This window comes from Chiloscyllium plagiosum, unplaced genomic scaffold (assembly GCF_037043375.1).
Source record: "Chiloscyllium plagiosum isolate Xiang-an unplaced genomic scaffold, Cpla_swu_hap1 HiC_scaffold_47, whole genome shotgun sequence".
NCBI lineage: Eukaryota > Metazoa > Chordata > Chondrichthyes > Orectolobiformes > Hemiscylliidae > Chiloscyllium > Chiloscyllium plagiosum.
This window is the reverse complement of record NW_028270185.1, coordinates 13,340,017-13,357,353: the sequence shown is the minus strand read 5'-3', so window position 1 is coordinate 13,357,353 and position 17,337 is coordinate 13,340,017. Positions and strand designations below refer to the sequence as shown.

General features: G+C 44.1%; 1 protein-coding gene across 1 annotated transcript in view; it reads left to right on the top strand.

Annotated features, from left to right (window-relative positions):
* Positions 1–11,161, top strand: part of dmac2 (distal membrane arm assembly component 2) — a 47,218-nt gene extending 36,057 nt beyond the window's left edge. The window contains exons 6-7 of the mRNA XM_087983863.1: positions 5,085–5,234; positions 6,407–11,161. Coding sequence (XP_087839989.1) covers positions 5,085–5,193 — 109 coding nt within the window. The 3' untranslated portion in view covers positions 5,194–5,234; positions 6,407–11,161. The remainder of the gene's footprint in view (positions 1–5,084; positions 5,235–6,406) is intronic.
* The last annotated feature ends 6,176 nt before the right edge of the window (positions 11,162–17,337 follow it).

Here is a 17,337-nt window from a genome sequence, read left to right as displayed (position 1 = left end):
TGGCAGATGAAGTTTAATTCAGATAAATGAGGTACTGCATTTTGGGAAAGCAAATCTTAGCAGGACTTATACACTTAATAGTAAGGTCCTAGGGAGTGTTGCTGAACAAAGAGACCTTGGAGTGCAGGTTCATAGCCCCTCGAAAGTGGAGTCGCAAGTAGGATAGTGAAGAAGGCGTTTGGTATGCTTTCCTTTATTGGTCAGAGTATTGAGTACAGGAGTTGGGAGGTCATGTTGCGGCTGTACAGGACATTGGTTAGATCACTGTTGGAATATTGATGTGCAATTCTGGTCTCCTTCCTATCGGAAAGATGTTGTGAAACTTGAAAGGGTTCAGAAAAGATTTATAAGAATGTTGCCAGGGTTGGAGGATTTGAGCTATAGGGAGAAGCTGAACAGGCTGGGGCTATTTTCCCTGGAACATCGGAGGCTGAGGGGTGACCTTATAGAGGTTTACAAAATTATGAGGGGCATGGATAGGATAAATAGACAAAGTCTTTTCCCTGGGGTAGGGGAGTCCAGAACTAGAGGGTATAGGTTTAGGGTGAGAGGGGAAAGATATATGAGACATAAGGGGCAACCTTTTCACATAGAGGATGGTATGTGAGCTGCCAGAGGAAGTGGTGGAGGCTAGTACAATTTCAACATTTAAAAGGCATCTGGATGGGTATATGAATAGGAAGGGTTTGGAGGGATAGGGGCTGAGTGCTGTCAGATGGAACTAGATTGGGTTGGGATATCTGGTCGGCATGGACGAGTTGGACCAAAGGGTCTGTTTCCGTGTTGTACATCTCTATGACTCTATGACTCTATCTGAGATGATCCCACTTCCTCAACCTTGCCCCTCCCCTGAGGTGTGGTGACCTTCACATTAAACTGACCACAAGCAGTTTTTCTCTCCCTCTCTCTGTCTCTGTCTTTCTCTCTCTCTCTAATGAGACAATAGCCCTCAGGAACTATGGTGAGTTTACCTGACCAATATCTATCCCTCAATCAACATCACATAAACATGTGTTCTGGTCATTAGCAGATTGTGCCTTATTGAAGCTTCCTGTATGTAAATTGATAACCACATTTCCTACATTGCAACAGCGACTACACTTCAATGTACATAATTGTAAAAACATTGTGAGGTTTTGAGAAATTCTCCAGATATGCAAGTTCCTTTTATTTCGAGGGAGGTATAATTGTATGGGAGATAAGGCCTTGCAGTGTGTTCTGAGGTTGTCTCTTAATGCATTTGCTAAATCCTTACAGTCACAAGAATTTGTCTGTTCCAAACTACACACTGAGGGCGTGTGGGGTCTCAGCAGAAAGAACCAAGGAAGGACAAGTATTATTAAAGGCATCAATCTTCCACTGACGATTCTGTAGACCTGCCTCCAAAGTAAAGCTGACATTCTCATGCAGTACTGAGGAACTGCTGCATTGTTGGAGGTGCTGTGTTTTGAATGAGTTGCTAAACCACGTGTCCGTCTGCCTGCTCAGATAAATGTAGAAGATCCCACAGTGTTATCCAAACAAGAGCTGGGTGGTTCTCTTGGATATTCGGACCAATATTCACACACTATTTCTGCACAGATTAACTCTGTGTTTTCCTAAATATTGACTGTAGATAAATCTGTTTTCATGTAACTGCTTTTTCGAGATCCGGGGCATATGTTATATGAGCATGTTGTGCTAATCTGGTGCTTGGAATGCATTGACTGCTGAGTCATATCACATGGTCTTGTAAGTAACTACAGGAAGAGTGACAAGCAGGAGGGCAGAGAATCACAGAATTGTTATAGCATAGAAGGAGGCCATTCAGCCCATCGTATCTGCGCCAGTTCCCCAAAAGAGCCTGGGTATAGATAAGGCAGGTGTCTTTCCCTAAGGTGGGGGATTTCAAGATTAAGGGACATATTTTTAAGGTGAGAGGAGAAAGATGTAAAAGGGAGCCAAGAGGCATTGTTTTTTACACAGAGAGTGGTTCATATGTGCAGTGAACTTCTAGAGGAAGTGGTGAGATGCGGGTACAGTTACAACATTTAAAAGTCATTTGTAGAAGTACGTGAATAAGAAACGTTTGGAGGGATATGGGCCAAGCACAGGCAGGTGGGACTAGTTTAGTTTGGGATTATGTTCACCATAGACTGGTTGGACTGAATGGTCTGTTTCCATGGTGTAAGACTCTAAGGCTCTATGATCTGATTGTGGCCTCAGCTCCACTTTCCATCTTTCCCTCAGTATCCTCTGGTTGATCAGGATTCTTTCTAACCCAGCTTTAAAGATATTCAATGACCCCAACCTCTAGACTGTTCCCTAGACTAATGACCCTCTGAAAGAATAAACACCTCCTCAACTCCTTCTTACATGAGAGACACCTTATTCTTAAACCATGATTCAGGTTGTAATGTCTCTTATGGGGGTCAGTTAGTTTGGAAGGGTGGTTTACAATTGTTATGGACCAGGCTAAATCCACTCAAAACATTTCAAGAAGGTAGCTCAGAACCTAACTTTTCTAGGTATTTTAAGCAGATGTAAGGTGAATATTTCAGGAGCAACACAGCTGGTCAAATCACTTGGTTTTAAATAAAACAGAATTTATTTATACATGAACAAAAGAAAATCAAATTTAGAATAACACAAGTATTTGAAAACACAACTAACACAAAAACGTAACATAACAAAGAGCTGTTCTGATTTTCCTGCAACATCCTATAACACCCCTTTGGCAAAAAGGTAAATTCAAATACAGGTTCTTACAGGAGAGAGATTGCAGAGAGAGGGGATTAACATGGAGCTATTTCTTTGGGTCCCCAGCTAACCCAAAACTAGAAAAAACCCTGAACTTGGAAAACTGGCCACTCCCTTTCATTGTACAACTGTTTCTAAAAAAAGTATTTTCAAGTAGATAATTCCAGACATGTTGGAACCTCTGCCTTTATGACCCCTCTCAAAACAAAACAGAATAACCTTGTTAAAGAAGCAGCTTTGTTACACAAGTCAGAGTGATGCCAAAATTATGGGTTCAATTTCTGTAAAGGTTGAGGTCACTATGTCTTCTCAACTTTGTCCCTCACCTGAAGAGTGCTGAATCTCAGGGTAAACTCACCACCAGTCATCTCTCTCTTTCTCCACTGAAAGAATAACCCTTTGATTCTCTGGGACTATGGCCACTTTACCTTTGGTATATTCTGCAAAGGCAAACATCGTCTCAGCATCTACCCTCAGGTTCATATATGTTTCAAGGAGATCACCTCCTATTCTTCAAAACTCCAAAGAACCCAGGTCCAACCTTTTCTCAGAAAATATCCTCCTTGTTCTAGGCACCAGTTGAATGCATCTTCTCTCAGCTGTAATTTTGAGTAAGGAGATCAAAACTGAACACAACTCCAATTGTGCTCGCACCAATATCCTATTTAATATTTTAATATTCTATGACCCTTGCAAAAAATTTAAACATCCCATTTACCTTCCTAATCACTTGCTGTATCTGCATTCTAACTTTCCCATGTATTAGGACACCTGGATCCTTCTGTGATCTTTCTGAATTAATATTTAAATAATATTTCTTGCACATTCTATACTTCTCTTAGAGTGCAGTTCCAACAACAATCAAGGAGCTTGATACAATACAGAATAGCCAGGTGATGTTTTTGACAAGCATCAATAGGGCAAAGGACCTTTTGCTGTTTTATAGACCTCTATAACAAAACAGTCCACTTGATTGGCACCCCATCCACAAACCTTCACTCTTACCACCACGAACGTTCAGTTGCAGCAGTGTGTACCATTTACAAGGTGCTCTGCAGAGATCCATCAAAGCTCCTTAGACAGCACCATCCGAACCCATGACCACTTTCATCTGGCAGGACAAGGGCAGCAGATACCCGGGAACACCACCCGCTGCAAGTTCCCATCTAAGCCACTCACCATTGTGACTCCGAAATATATCACTTCACTGTCGCTGGGCCAACTGCTTCCCTAAAGGCATTGTGGGTCTACTTACAGCAAGTGGACAGCAGCGGTTCAAGAAGGCAGCTCACCACCACCTTCTCAAGGCCTAGTGGGAATGGGGTGACCTTATATAGGTTTATATAGTCACAAAGGACATGGACAGGGTAAATGGACAAGTTCTTTTTTCCAGGGCAGGGGAGTCCCAAACTAGATGGTGTAGGTTTAAGGTGAGAGAGGAAAGATTTAAAAGGGACCTGAGGGGCAATATTTTCATGCAGAGGGTGGTGCATGTATGGAACGAGCTGCCAGAGGATTTATGGAGGCAGGGACAATTACAACATTTAAAAGACATCTGGATTGGTAAATGAATAAGAAGGGTTGGAGGGATATGGGCCAAATGCTGGCTAATGGGACTTGTTTAATTCAGGATATCTGGTCAGCGGGGATGAGTTGGACCGAAGGGTCTGTTTCTGTGCTATATGACTCTGTGACTACCCCACACCCTGGACTCCTGAATCATTGGGCAGCGAGGGTGCAGAGCAACCTGGGGGATAATGCATTGTTTAAAATGCCTAATGGCAACACAGGCAGGTTCTGAGGAATACAAGGAAACGTTCTGACAATGAATAGCCCTCAGCGATGTAGGTTGAAAATCAAATTGTTTGTTTTCATGAAGGTCTGCAGCATAGAAAAAGGCTCTTCAGCCCATTGAGTCTGTGCCAGTCAAAAACAACCACCTAACTATTTTAATCCCATCTTCCAGCACTTGGCTCCTAGCCTTGTATACCTTGGCATCACAAGTGCACGCCTAAATATTTCTTAAATGTTAGGAGGGTTTTATGTTAAATGTGCCCAATGTTTCTAACTGTGCTCTGACAGTACCCACTGTACTGTAATGAATAGCCACACAGGCGTGGAAATGGAAATAATTTGCACTTCTGAAATGCTTCACACGACCTCAGGTAACCCTAAAATCCTTTAACATCAACAAAACACTTCTGCTGCAATGCAAGAAACTTGCAGGGTTGGTCCGATGGGTGACTGCCCAATCAAGTTGCCTAATCAGGGTGGAGTTGAAAGATAACATTGTGGGAGATCTGCAACAAGAAATGATGATTCTTTAACTTTCTCTTTTAAAACAGAGATCACCCAGACTGCAGATTGCCTCACCCTCAAACCCTCCAATTGGAGCTTCTGGCTTGTTTGACTGGCGAGCACCACTGGGCAAATGTGGTTCAGACAATCAAGTGAATGAGTGGCATCTTGAGGTGGGCAGAGCACCTCTGTCATAGGTGAGCTGGCACCTCACCTGGTGGGGAGGGGTGGGTGCAAACCTTACTGAGTAGACTCTGGGTGAGCACCAGATGAGTTCAACCTTGCTCAAGGGAAGGGAGTAGCAAGCTGGTTCAGTGGTTAGCACTGCTGCCTTACAGGGCCAGGGTCCTTGGTTCAATTCCAGCTTTGGGTGACTATGTGTGGAGTTTGCACATTCTCCCTGTGTCTGTGTGGGTTTCCTCCGGGTGCTCCAGTTTCCTCCCACAGTCTAAAGATGTGCAGGCCAGGTGAACTGGCCGTGCTAAATTGCCCATAGTGTTAGGTGCATTAGTCAGAGGGAAATGGGTCTAGGTGGGTTACTCTTTGGAGGGTCGGTGTGGACTTGTTGGGTTGAAGGGCCTGTTACCACACTGGAGGGAACCTAATCTTACTTATGAGTCATAGAGTCATACAGCACGGAAACAGACCTTTCAGTCCAACTCGTTCATGCCCATCAGGTTTCCCAAACTAAATAAGTCCCAATTGTCCATAACCCTCTAAACATTTTCTAATCATGTACCTGTCCAAACATCTTGTACATGTTATAATTGTACCTGTCTACCTGTGTTTTAGCAGCTGCTACATTCTGCTCCCCCACCCCAGTCTTTTGAACAGAAAGAAGCTTATGCAAGTGATGAAGGGTTTATGCCCGAAACATCGACTCTCCTGCTTCTAACATACTGCCAGACCTGTTGTGCTTTTCCAGCACCACACTTTCCAACAAGTGAATTTCAAACCTAATTGTGAAAGTTGCTTATAGTTGTTGTCAAGTGAAAACCACTGAGTATGTTGCTCAAGCCTATCATATCATTATATGTACGAGAAAGGAAAACTCCCATCGCAATAATCCATACAGGATTGTGGTACACAGTCATTATTCAGTAATCAGAACAAATAAATGTGAGAGTGGTGATAACAATGGGTGTTCCAACCATCTTGCAGGCCCGTGTGCACGTACAGCATTGTTCGTAGTCAGCGTGCCCATCTGTTGAATATCCTGAGTTATATGAAGATGAGTGCAATTAGAATTGCAACTAGATATGTGAGGAGCCCAATTCATGGATGACAGGTTATGGACGTATGATGGTATGGCCTGTTTGTTCACATTTGTTTAGAGTGGTGTCTAACAGTGTCCTCTGTCTCTCCACAGCACATGGGAGAGTTTCATGGTAACCCATCCAAAGATCCTTCTTTCATAACTTCAATGTCTTCAACATCAAAGATCCTCAAACCAACTTTGTCACTCGGAATAATTGGACTCCCTCACGAGAGTGTCCTTGCTGTCATTATGCCACACCTTGGTGAGCTGCGCCAACTGACAGCAAGGAATGTTCATGTGGATCATCTCCAGGAACAAAGGTTCGAGCTGTTTGTGACTAATCTGGCTTTCCCTTGGCCGGCCTGCCTGACGTCCTCCCTTAGCTGTTCAATCATCCCATTACTGTGGGTTCTGCACAGGGTGCAGTTTTGCTGCTCACCGTCTGGCCTGATTTTGTCATGGATTGTCTGGTTAATCATCTTGGCATAGCCCTCCAGTATGGTCACTAAATTGTGGTTAACCTGATTCTCCATCAGTTGTCCTGTGGTCTCCTATTGTTTATATTCAGTCCTTCGAAAGCTCGTTTGACTTATTAGATCAAGATCCTGAGTTTATTGTCCAAATTAGCCAAATCAGGAGTACCCCCATCCCTGTATCCGCAGGGGATATGATCCACGACCTACCATGGAAACCCAAAACCGCAGATAGGAGCGAACCCATGCATTTCAATGGGAAACGTACCTTCCCGGCAGCCCTTGGTCCCTGGTTCTGGAGCGTTCCCTTTTATATGTTCAGCCCATGGAAAACCGTAGGTGGCTGAAGCCACTGAAAACGATTCCGCGGATATGGGAATTGTATTGACTCTTGACACTCCTGCCCATATGCTATGGATCGATCATTAAAGAGCTCCATTCTCTTTCAGCTGCCGGGCTGGGTTTTCCCTCATCGTTCCATGTCCCTTGTTCCATTATTCTGTGAGTCAGATAGGAATAGAATAATTTTAATGGGGAAGGGCACCACTCCAGTCACTGTATCCTTGATACACCTATTATGACTGGTTGTTATCAAACAGGATTTTACCACAATTACTAGTCCATTGGTGTGTGAGTGTGTGGGACAAGCTGGGAGAGGAACCTTCACTCCTGGTCTTAGCCTATTTTTAATTTCATACTCTAGGAAGTCTCCCTAGTGGGGCATCTCCATCCAAACTCTTACCCCTTGTCCAGGCTGTGCGTTGGGCAGCCAGCTACCATGCACCCGTTCTCAGAGAAACCAATCAATCGTCTGTGACCCCCACACTCCTGTAAGACAATGTGGAACTCCCATTGGGTTTCCTGTACACCATGAGCTAATAGTTACATCCAAATATCACCGACTTCACAGAGTGGTCCCAGACAATCCCATTTACACACGCCACGGCATCTGATGGGTCATATCACAGGGATCCTGAGTACATAGTGCTCCCTTGTGCCTGCGCTACATTTTTGGATAATCATTATAATAACACACAATAAATAACACACAACCCTCTGTAAGGGTTGGGTTGCTGTCTTCGATTAGCCACTCCAGTGCTCTTCCTAAAAGCAGAACAGCAGTAATTTCTGAAATTATCTTTCTCTAATGTCTGACATCCTCGGATGCTGCCTGAACTGCTGTGCTCTTCCAGCACCACTAATCCAGAATATTTTAGAATTGTCAAGTTGTCCAATTGTCACCCAATCCTGGCCCCGCCCCCTTAACAAAAGGGGCAATGGAATAAATGTGCCCCCCCAGACAGGATGTGGTGTGGAGGGGGTGAGTTATCACTTGCTCTGTAAATGGATGTTTAGCAGGCGACTGGAGTTGTTCCTGATTGGATCCCACGTATCAGCTTGTGCACACAAGTGGCTGGGGACTTTCAAAGCTATTTCCATTACAGAGTTGCCCCTGTCATCCTCAATGTGTAAACCACAGTCCCAGTTTCACTCCAGCTGTTGCTGCCAGGACAGTACTCTGGGTGTTGACCCCTTTTTCCAGACCTCTCACTGCCAGGTTGGAATCTTTGATGCCCGTCACTCTTGAACAAAATGGCTGGTTATGGGATGTATTCAGCTTGGAGTTTATTTGTGGAAGTTTCTTTCTTCTAGGGGCAGGGGAGTTTTGTTTTCTTTATTCGTTCATGAGATGAGGGCAATACTGGCTAGACAGCATTTATTGCCAGGAGAAAGCGAAGACTGCAGATACTGGAGATCAGTGTCGGGAGCGCGGTGCTGGAAAAGCACAGCAGGTCAGGCAGCATCTGAGGAGCAGGAGAGTTGATGTTTCGGGCATAAGCCCTTCATATTCCTGATGCTGGAGCACCTTCTGTGCTTTTCCAGCACCACACTCTCGATCCAACATTTATTGCCATCCTTATTGTCCGAGAGTCAACCACATTGCTGTGGGTCTGGAGTCACATGTAGGCCAGACTAGGTAAGGATGGCAGTTTTCTTCCCTAAAGGACATTAGTGAATCAGTTGGGTTTTTCCAACCATCAACAATGGATTCATGGTCATCATTAGACTCTTAATTTTAGATTTCTCTTTTACTAATTTCAAATTCTACCATCTGCCATGGCAGGATTCGAGCTCGGGTGCCCAGAACATTCTCTGGGTCTCTGGCTTAATCGTCCAGTGATAAAACCATTAGGCTATCATCTCTCCTTACATGGAGGGGGACAGTCTGTTTGGAAATCCTTGCTGTGTTCCTGCCCCTTCCTTCATTGCTCCAAGTTGGAGGGAGGCTATAAGAAGTCCGGACCGTCCGGACGACTCCTGTGCCTTTAACTGCCTTTCCCACACAACGATTAATTTGCGGAAGACCCAAGCCTCATTAAAGGGGGGGGGGATTCAGAGGTGTTGAATCCCACTATGCATTCTGAGGCACGGTAGTCAAGGATTTGGACCCAGTTCTTCTGTTGTTTATTAGTGAGAGAGTTGCGCGTCATGTCCCTGAAAACCTGAACAAATGGGACCCAGAATCTCTGGGCCAAGCTGTTTCCCTTGTTGTTGTCAGCAGTTATGTAACACCTCGGTAGGGTCTGCCTATCCTACCATCTTCATCTCGTCAAGGCGAGGAGGGCTGAATGACTAAGGCACATGGTTCACATTTGGTTTGCTCACTGGAGTCTAGGTCACATAGGATGGATAGACGATAGACCTTGTCAGAACATGTACGTGGGTCCGAGGTGGAATCAAAGAGAGTGGCCTTGTTGGCGATGTCCGTTGGCTGGATGGTTGGAATGTGTGTTGTGTGTGTAATGTGACCATCAACTGTTTGACACTGGGTGACCACAGGGATTCACAGGCTCTGGTTTCAGCTGTGGGTCGGGGGTGTGTGGGCTAAAGGTGCTATCACCTGGGAGAAGGATGACAGGGGACTTCATCTGTGGGCAGGTGTGGATATATCAGTGTGGGGCCTCACGTTATCTCCATTGGGAGGGAGCACCCTGAAGGCACACATTATCCCATTCTGGGTGGAGACTTGGTTCACTAAAGATTGCATCTGGCACTTTGAATGATTCCCACTAGGCCCTGATGTGTATTGCTTTGCATTGCTGGCTTAGAGAACCTGTATAGCTTCCTGGAGATCCCTACACTGTTGTTCCAGCTGGTCAATGTATGCTAAGGCAGCCTCTTGGTTCCTAATGGCCCTTCTCTCACTATTAGGCCCTTTCCCATTGTGACTGGAACTATGGATCAGGTTTTCCTGTATTCTGGTGTGCTGCTCTTTAACTACAAGTTTTACCTTTTCCAGTTCATCAGGAGTGATTTCTAATTGATCCCGCTGCAATCTAATCTCAGCTGGTGGACTACGGGAAACTTCTAGGCTGCATACTATTGCTATTGCTGTGGTTATTTTAATGGCCTTCTTTCCCAATTTGTTATGTGTATCTTGCAATATGTTTTGAGCCATTGGATCTGTAGCACAGGGCCAGGCTAGACTACTACAGAATTCTATCCATTTGGGCCACGGTTTGAAAAGGTATTGCCTGAAAGTGTCCTCCTACGTCAGGTGAGGAGATACCCATCCTTTTCGCTCGCAAACATGTTATTGCTGGGTCCTTTACTGTATTTCTCCAACATGTTATTAGGTATGGGAAGTGGCTGTAGTTGGGGTAAGGCTTCAACAAAACTCCTGTTGGAGCCTCTCCAAGTCTTAGACATGTATAACTAGAGCATGGTGACCCCTCCTAACATTACCCCGAGATAGGTCTTTAACCCCTTCTCATGCCCTGACTGTAGGTTTTCCCACACATGTATGTTACATCTATCCCTGATTCCCTGACCCAATCTCTGGTTCCTTGTTCTTTAAAACACCTAGCTGTCATTTTGATCGGGGTAATAGAGTATGTAGGGGTGTCAACAGCTACCAATGTCTCGACTCCTTTTAAACAGAGAAGTAAAGCTTCCTTGGGTAATGTTGTAGAACAGAGGGACCAAGGGGTTCAGGTACATTATTCTTTGAAGTTTGCATCACTTATAGAAAGGCAGTTAAAAAAGCATTTGGCATGCTTGCCTTCATTTCTCAGTCCTTTGAGTATAAGAGTTGGGGCGTCATGGTGAGGTTGTTCAGGATATTGGTGAGGCCTCTTTTGGAATACTGTGTCCGGTTCTGGTCGCCCTGTTATAGGAAGGATCAAAAGAAGTTTACCAAAATGTTGCCTTTTATGGAAGGTTTGAGTTATAAATAAAGGATAGCTGGGACTTTTTTCACTGGAGTGTAGGAGGTTGAGAGGTGACCTGATAGAAGTTTATAAAATAATGAGCAGTGTAGATAGAGTTAATGGTAGTTGTCTTTTCTCTAAGGTGGGGGATTTCAAGACCAGGTGGCACATTTTTAAGGTGAGAGGAGAGAGATTTAAAAAAGACATGAGGGGTAATGTTTTTTAAACAGAGGGTGGTTCATGTGTGGAGTGTGGAGTGTACTTGCTGAGGAAGTGGTGGATGTGGGTAGAGTTACAATGTTTAAAAGACATTTGGATAAGTACATGAATAGGAAAGGTTTGGAGGGATATGGGCCTGGAGCAGGCAAGTGGGACTGGTTTGGGATTACATCTAGCATGGACTAGTTAGACCGAAGGGTCTGTTTCTCTGCTATGACTCCATGACTCTTTGGGACTAAAAGTTCCCTCAAATCTCTAGAACTCAAAATAAAGTTCCTTTAGCTCTGAAAATAAAGAATGATTTTCCGGTGACTCTGTCCCTGCCAAACACTCTTGGGGTAGGGACAAGGAATGGAAGTCCAGAATAAACTTTCCTCAGCTCATTCAATCTTAAAGTAAACTAAAAACTAAATCTCCTCAGCTCCATCCCCATTGAACACTCCCAGGACAGGGTTAACAAGAGTTTAAAATTCAAGGCAAAATTTATTCTACTTATTGGAATAGAAAATAAATAAATTAAGGCTCCCCTCAGACAGACCCCCGTCAAACACTTCTGGGACAGGGACGACAGAGGGTTAAAATAAAAACTCCCTTAGTTCTTGCCATGAGTCCAACATATCTCTAGGGTTTTTACACAAGAGGTAAATGCCTGTCCCCATCTAAGCCGACTTCCTTAGAGTCCCTCTGTATCCCACTACCCTTTTCCAGTTGGTACTTTGCTCGCTCTGGCTGCAGAAGACCTGGCTGATTGGCTGATTTCTGGGCGGCTGTCTGCATCCTCAGTTACTCACTTGAACCCTGGCTGTCATGTGGGGTAGGTGCCCTCTTAATTATGGCTCAGGCTGAATTCTGAGGATACCCAGGCAAGTGGGTTTGACTTCGGAGGACATGACGATCACTTCTTATCAAAAACCTCCCAGAGACGTCAAATATTGTCTCGTGCAAGTTCAACAACACCAAGCGGAATATTTCGATTGAATTTGCCCAGGGTGTCCCACAATGCCAATAGAGTCACTCTGAGCACGAGCCGGTATTAATGTAAAACTGTCCCATCGTTATTACTGAAGCAAGTTACAATAGCTTTTACTACAAAAACAACACTATGTTTCCTCCCACAGTCCAAAGATGTGCAGGTTGGGGTGGATTGGCCCATCTAAATTGTTTCATAGTGTTCAGGGATGTGTAGGTGTGATACATTAGTCAGAGGTAAATGTAGAGTAATAGGGTTGGGGAATGGGTCCGAGAGGGTTACTCTTCGGAGGGTCGGTGTGGACTTGTTGGGCCAAAGGGCCTGTTTCCACTCTGTAGGGAGTCTATGATTCTATGATCTCTATAATTCTATCCAGCCACTTACACTTACAATACTTCCCAATTCTCTTGTAGATTTGTGGAGCCGCTCTCTCTCTCTCTCTCTCTCTCTCTCTCGCTGTGGGACTGTGAAGCTCCTTTCTCTCTTCCTATCTCTCTAGATGGCCAGTGGGTCTCTACCTTTGGCCATGCTGGCCCCTTTAGAAAGTCCAAGAGGATCCAAGAGATTGATCTGCAGAAGAACCCTGTTTTTATATCTTTTTGGGTGGTCTTCTAGAACTTTCTATAGTTTTGGCCAAATGGGGAACACATCTAAAAGTTTGAAACAGAGTCAATCGTTCAGATGGCATACCACTGTTTGTTTCTTTGTGTAGCAGGACCCAATGGTTTTCTGTCTGGGCTCTACCTTGTTTGGTGGATGGGTTGTTGGGGATATGTCTGTCCAGGATAACTGTTGTCTTTTACATTTTGCTAATGTCATTAGCACCTGCTGGATTTGCACTGTGTCTGATGTGTGGGTTATGTGACTTCAGCGTTAATTTACCAATGTCCAAAAGATTAAGCTTGAAAAGTCAATTCTCTTGCTCCTCAGATGCTGCCTGACCTGCTGTGCTTTTTCCAGCACCACCCTTTATCGACAATGTACCCAGCATTGCTTGCTGCTTGGCCAAGTTAGCAATCTACTTGTGTTTCAGCAGCCCTGCTATACGTTCCCCCCTTTTGAATGGAAAGAAGCTTATGCAAATGAACTTCATACCTAATTGTAAGAGTTGCTTATGTTTGTTGTCTTGTGAAAGCCATTGTGTACTATTTTCAAGCCTATTATATGTTTATAAAGAAAACTTCCATCGCAATTTTCCATAAGAGATTGTGCTGCACAATGTACCCAACATCCCATGCGGTTTGGCCAAGTTAGTAATCTATTTGCATTATAGTAGCCAAATACCCTGTGCAACTTGCAGCAAGAACTGTTCTGTATCACCTGTCCTTCATGGAGAAATTTGCAAAGAAAAACACCTTTGACCATAGGTCCATCAAGGAGTGGTCAACATGGAGTATCCTTGAGATCCTGTGGGAAAAGGAGCAGATGGATCCTGTTGCATGGTTCCCTGAACAGACTGTTAAAGTCATTTGGTGGAATGCCTCATCACAAGAGCTTCCCAACAAGTAAAGATATCACTTAGCTGGTAGTGAGAAGGGCACTGCCTGTGAAATCCTTCATGTATGCCCAGTTGGTCTGCACCACCACACACTGCCATTGAAGCAGCTACAAGGAGGAGTTGAGAATGTCATACATCTCCTGCTGGAATGCATCTTTGCAAAGTAAGTCTGGAAAGAGATGCTGTGGTTTTTGTCAAGGTTTGTCCCAAGCAGCTCTATGATGTGTGACTGTGTGCTCTCTGATGTGTCCCCTGGAATGCACACTGAGACAAACATTGACTGCACCTGGAGGACCATCAACTCGTTGAGAGACGCTCTTTGGTTTGCCGAAAACTTGTTGGTCTTCCATAACAAGAAGTAGACCCCAACTGAGTGTTGCAGACTGGCACATTCCAAGGTTTAGGACTACGTGCTGAGGGATGCACTAAAGTTTGGGGTAGCTGCTGCCAAGAGGTGATTTGGAAAGATCACTGTCTGAGGTCTCCTGCTGAAGGTAAATGGGGTCCTTTTAGTTATCGGGCCCTCCCAGAGCTTCAGTGCATGTAAATATAATCTTGTATGTGTGAAAGATGTTGTTGATTTGTTGGAATGGAGTCAAACTCAAATGTTGGCTTGCTTGATATGTTACTGCACAGAATTGAACTGCTTTTGTGTCAATGTATATATACAAATAATTTTTTTATACATAAAGTATAGTTTTGAAATTTAAAAAAAAGTTTGCTACAAGAACAGTAATTAAAAGATCAGAGATATAAAAGATCAGAGGTAACTCTCTCCATTACAAAGTGACGATTGGTCATCCGTAGCTTGAAAGGCACCAGTTGCATATTGTAATATGAGGAGGTGAGGCTTCGATGGTACAGGGATTGAACCCACATCATTGGCATTATCCTGCACTACCTTCCAGCCATCTGCCCTACCTGACCCCTCCACATTTATTAGATAGGTTAATTTTGCATTTAACAAAGCCAAGAAGGCCATTAATTCATAGAATTCTCTTCCCCAGGAAGTGATGAAGGCTGGGTCATGGAGTATCTTACAGCACCATATGAGACCCTTCTCCCATTTGTGCCCCTCCAGTCATCAAGCATTTATTCCAATCCCATTTTCCAGCACTCAGCCAATAGCCTGATATGCTATGGTATTTTAAGTGCTTGTTTAAGTACTTCTTACCTGTCATAGAGTCATAGAGATGTACAGCACGAAAACAGACCCTTCAGTCCAACTCGTCCAAGCCAACCAGATATTCTCTCATAACCTAGTCCCATTTGCCAGCAGTTGGCCTACATCCCTTTAAACCCTTCCTATTCATATACCCATCCAGATGACTTTCAAATACTGTATTTGTACCAGCCTCCACCACTTCGTCTGGCAGCTCATTCCATACACATACCACCCTCTGCATGAAAAAGTTGCCCCTTAGTTCTCTTTTATATCTTTCCCCTCTCACCCTAAACCCATGCCCTCTAGTTCTGGACTCCGCCAGCCCAGGGAAAAGACTTTGTCTGTTTATCCTATCCATGCCCCTCATGATTTTATAAACCTCTATAAGGTCATCCCTCAGCCTCCAATGCTCCAGGGAAAACAGCCCCAGTCTATTTAGCCTCTCCCTTTAGCTCAAATCTTCCAACTCTGGCAATATCCTTGTAGGTCTTTTCTGAACCCTTTCAAGTTTCTCAACATCCTTCTGATAGGAAGGAGACCAGAACTGCATGCAATATTCCAAAAGCGGCCTAACCAACATGCTGCACAGCTGCAACATGACCTTCCAACATAGATACTCAGTGCTCTGACCAATAAAGGAAAGCATACAAATGCCTTCTTCGCTATTCTGTCTATCTGTGTCTCCGCTTTCAAGGAACTATGAACCTGCACTGCAAGGTCTCTTTGTTAAGCAACACTTCCTAGGACCTTACCATTAAGTGTATAAGACCTGCTATGATTTGCTTTACTGAAATGCAGCACCTCACATTTATCTAAATTAAACTCCATCCGCCATTCCTTAGCCCATTGGTCCATCTGATCAAGATCTTGTTGTTATCTGAGGTAACCTTCTTTGCTGTCCACTGTACCCCTAATTTTGGTGTCATCTGGAAACTTACTAACTATATCTCTTCTGCTCACATCCAAATCATTTATATAAATGACAAAAAGAAGTGAACCTAGCACCAGGAACAGATAAATGCATAGTTTTTAACATGTAAGGTTGCTATAAGTCTGCAGTACTGAATAGACTGGGTTATTTCTTGATTATATGGTTTATTGAAATCTGTCTCTTGATTAAAATTTCAAAATATAAACCATAAGTACCTGCATTGCTCACAAACAAAGCTCTTCACTGTACCTAGTCGCGTGTGATTGCAATAAATCAAATCAGGTCAGCCAAGATGCCACTGATTGGCAGAACAGCATTAAAGGGCTGAATAGTTTACTTTTGCTCCTATACCCTGTGTTTCTCTGATGGTTCAGACACTTAATAGTTAAATGTGTTTGCACTGATGATTCAGTTTGCATAAACTCAGAAGAACGTCAATATTTCATGCTTGTCCAGTGCACTTTTTTACCTACAGCAATCCCTGAGTCAAAGTTGCCAATTTTGGCACAGCAAGCTCCCACAATGTGATCACATTCAGATAATCTCTTTTTGCTGATGCTGCTAGAAGGATTAACATTGAAATAGTGCTGTAAAGATTTTTAACCTTCTCTCGAGAGGCCAGGTTTGAGACAGGAGTTAGGGCCACAGAGGATCTATGTTTGAATGATGGGCCAGCCTTATTTGCCTATCCTTGCCCCAGTCTCTCACATAGAATCCCTTCAGTATGGAAACATGCCATTCAAACCTCCAGAGACCATTCCACCTCGACCCAACCCATCCCTATAACCCTGCATTTCCCACGATTAACCTGCCAAGCCTGCACATCCCTGGGCATTATGGGGTAATTTAACATAGCCAATCTAGCTACCCTGCACATCTTTGCGACTGTGGGAAGAAACTGGAGCAAGCCCGTGCAGATGTGGGGACAATGTGCAAATTCCACACAGTCGCCCGAGGGTGGAATCGAACCTGTGTCCCTGGCGCTGTGAGGCAGCAGTGCTGACCCGAGGGCAGAAGTCACACGATACTATGTTATAGTCCAAAAGGTTTATTTGAAATCACCAGCTTTTGGAGCACTGCCCCTTCACCTTACAAACAGGCTACTCTCTGAAAGCTTGGGATTTCAAATAAACCTGTTGGGCTATAACCATTCTGACTTTGTCCACCCCAGTCCAACCCGGGTACCTCCACATTGTGAGGACAGAGGTGGTCTTGGATTATGAACTGGCACCTCCACCCCATTCTGGCACTGTCAGTTTGGATTATGAACTTGAGTTATTTAGACACCAACACACAGGTATGGACCCCTGAGAACACACAAGTAAATATGCAGATTCTGCAGAGGCTGAAGCACTCTAGGAATCAATTAAGAATAGTTGGGAACAACTTGAGTGGCTTTTTCTTTTTAAAAAAAAACCCCATATAAGTCCATGGCTTGTGATGCGGAAGCAGTCGAGCTATGTAACAGAATAGTACAACCGTTACCTGAACACTAGAGGCTGTCAAATCCATTAATAGGCGGAGTTTAAGATAAGAAAGCCTTAGCTGCTGGCTTTTGGAGGAAGCAGGCTTTTC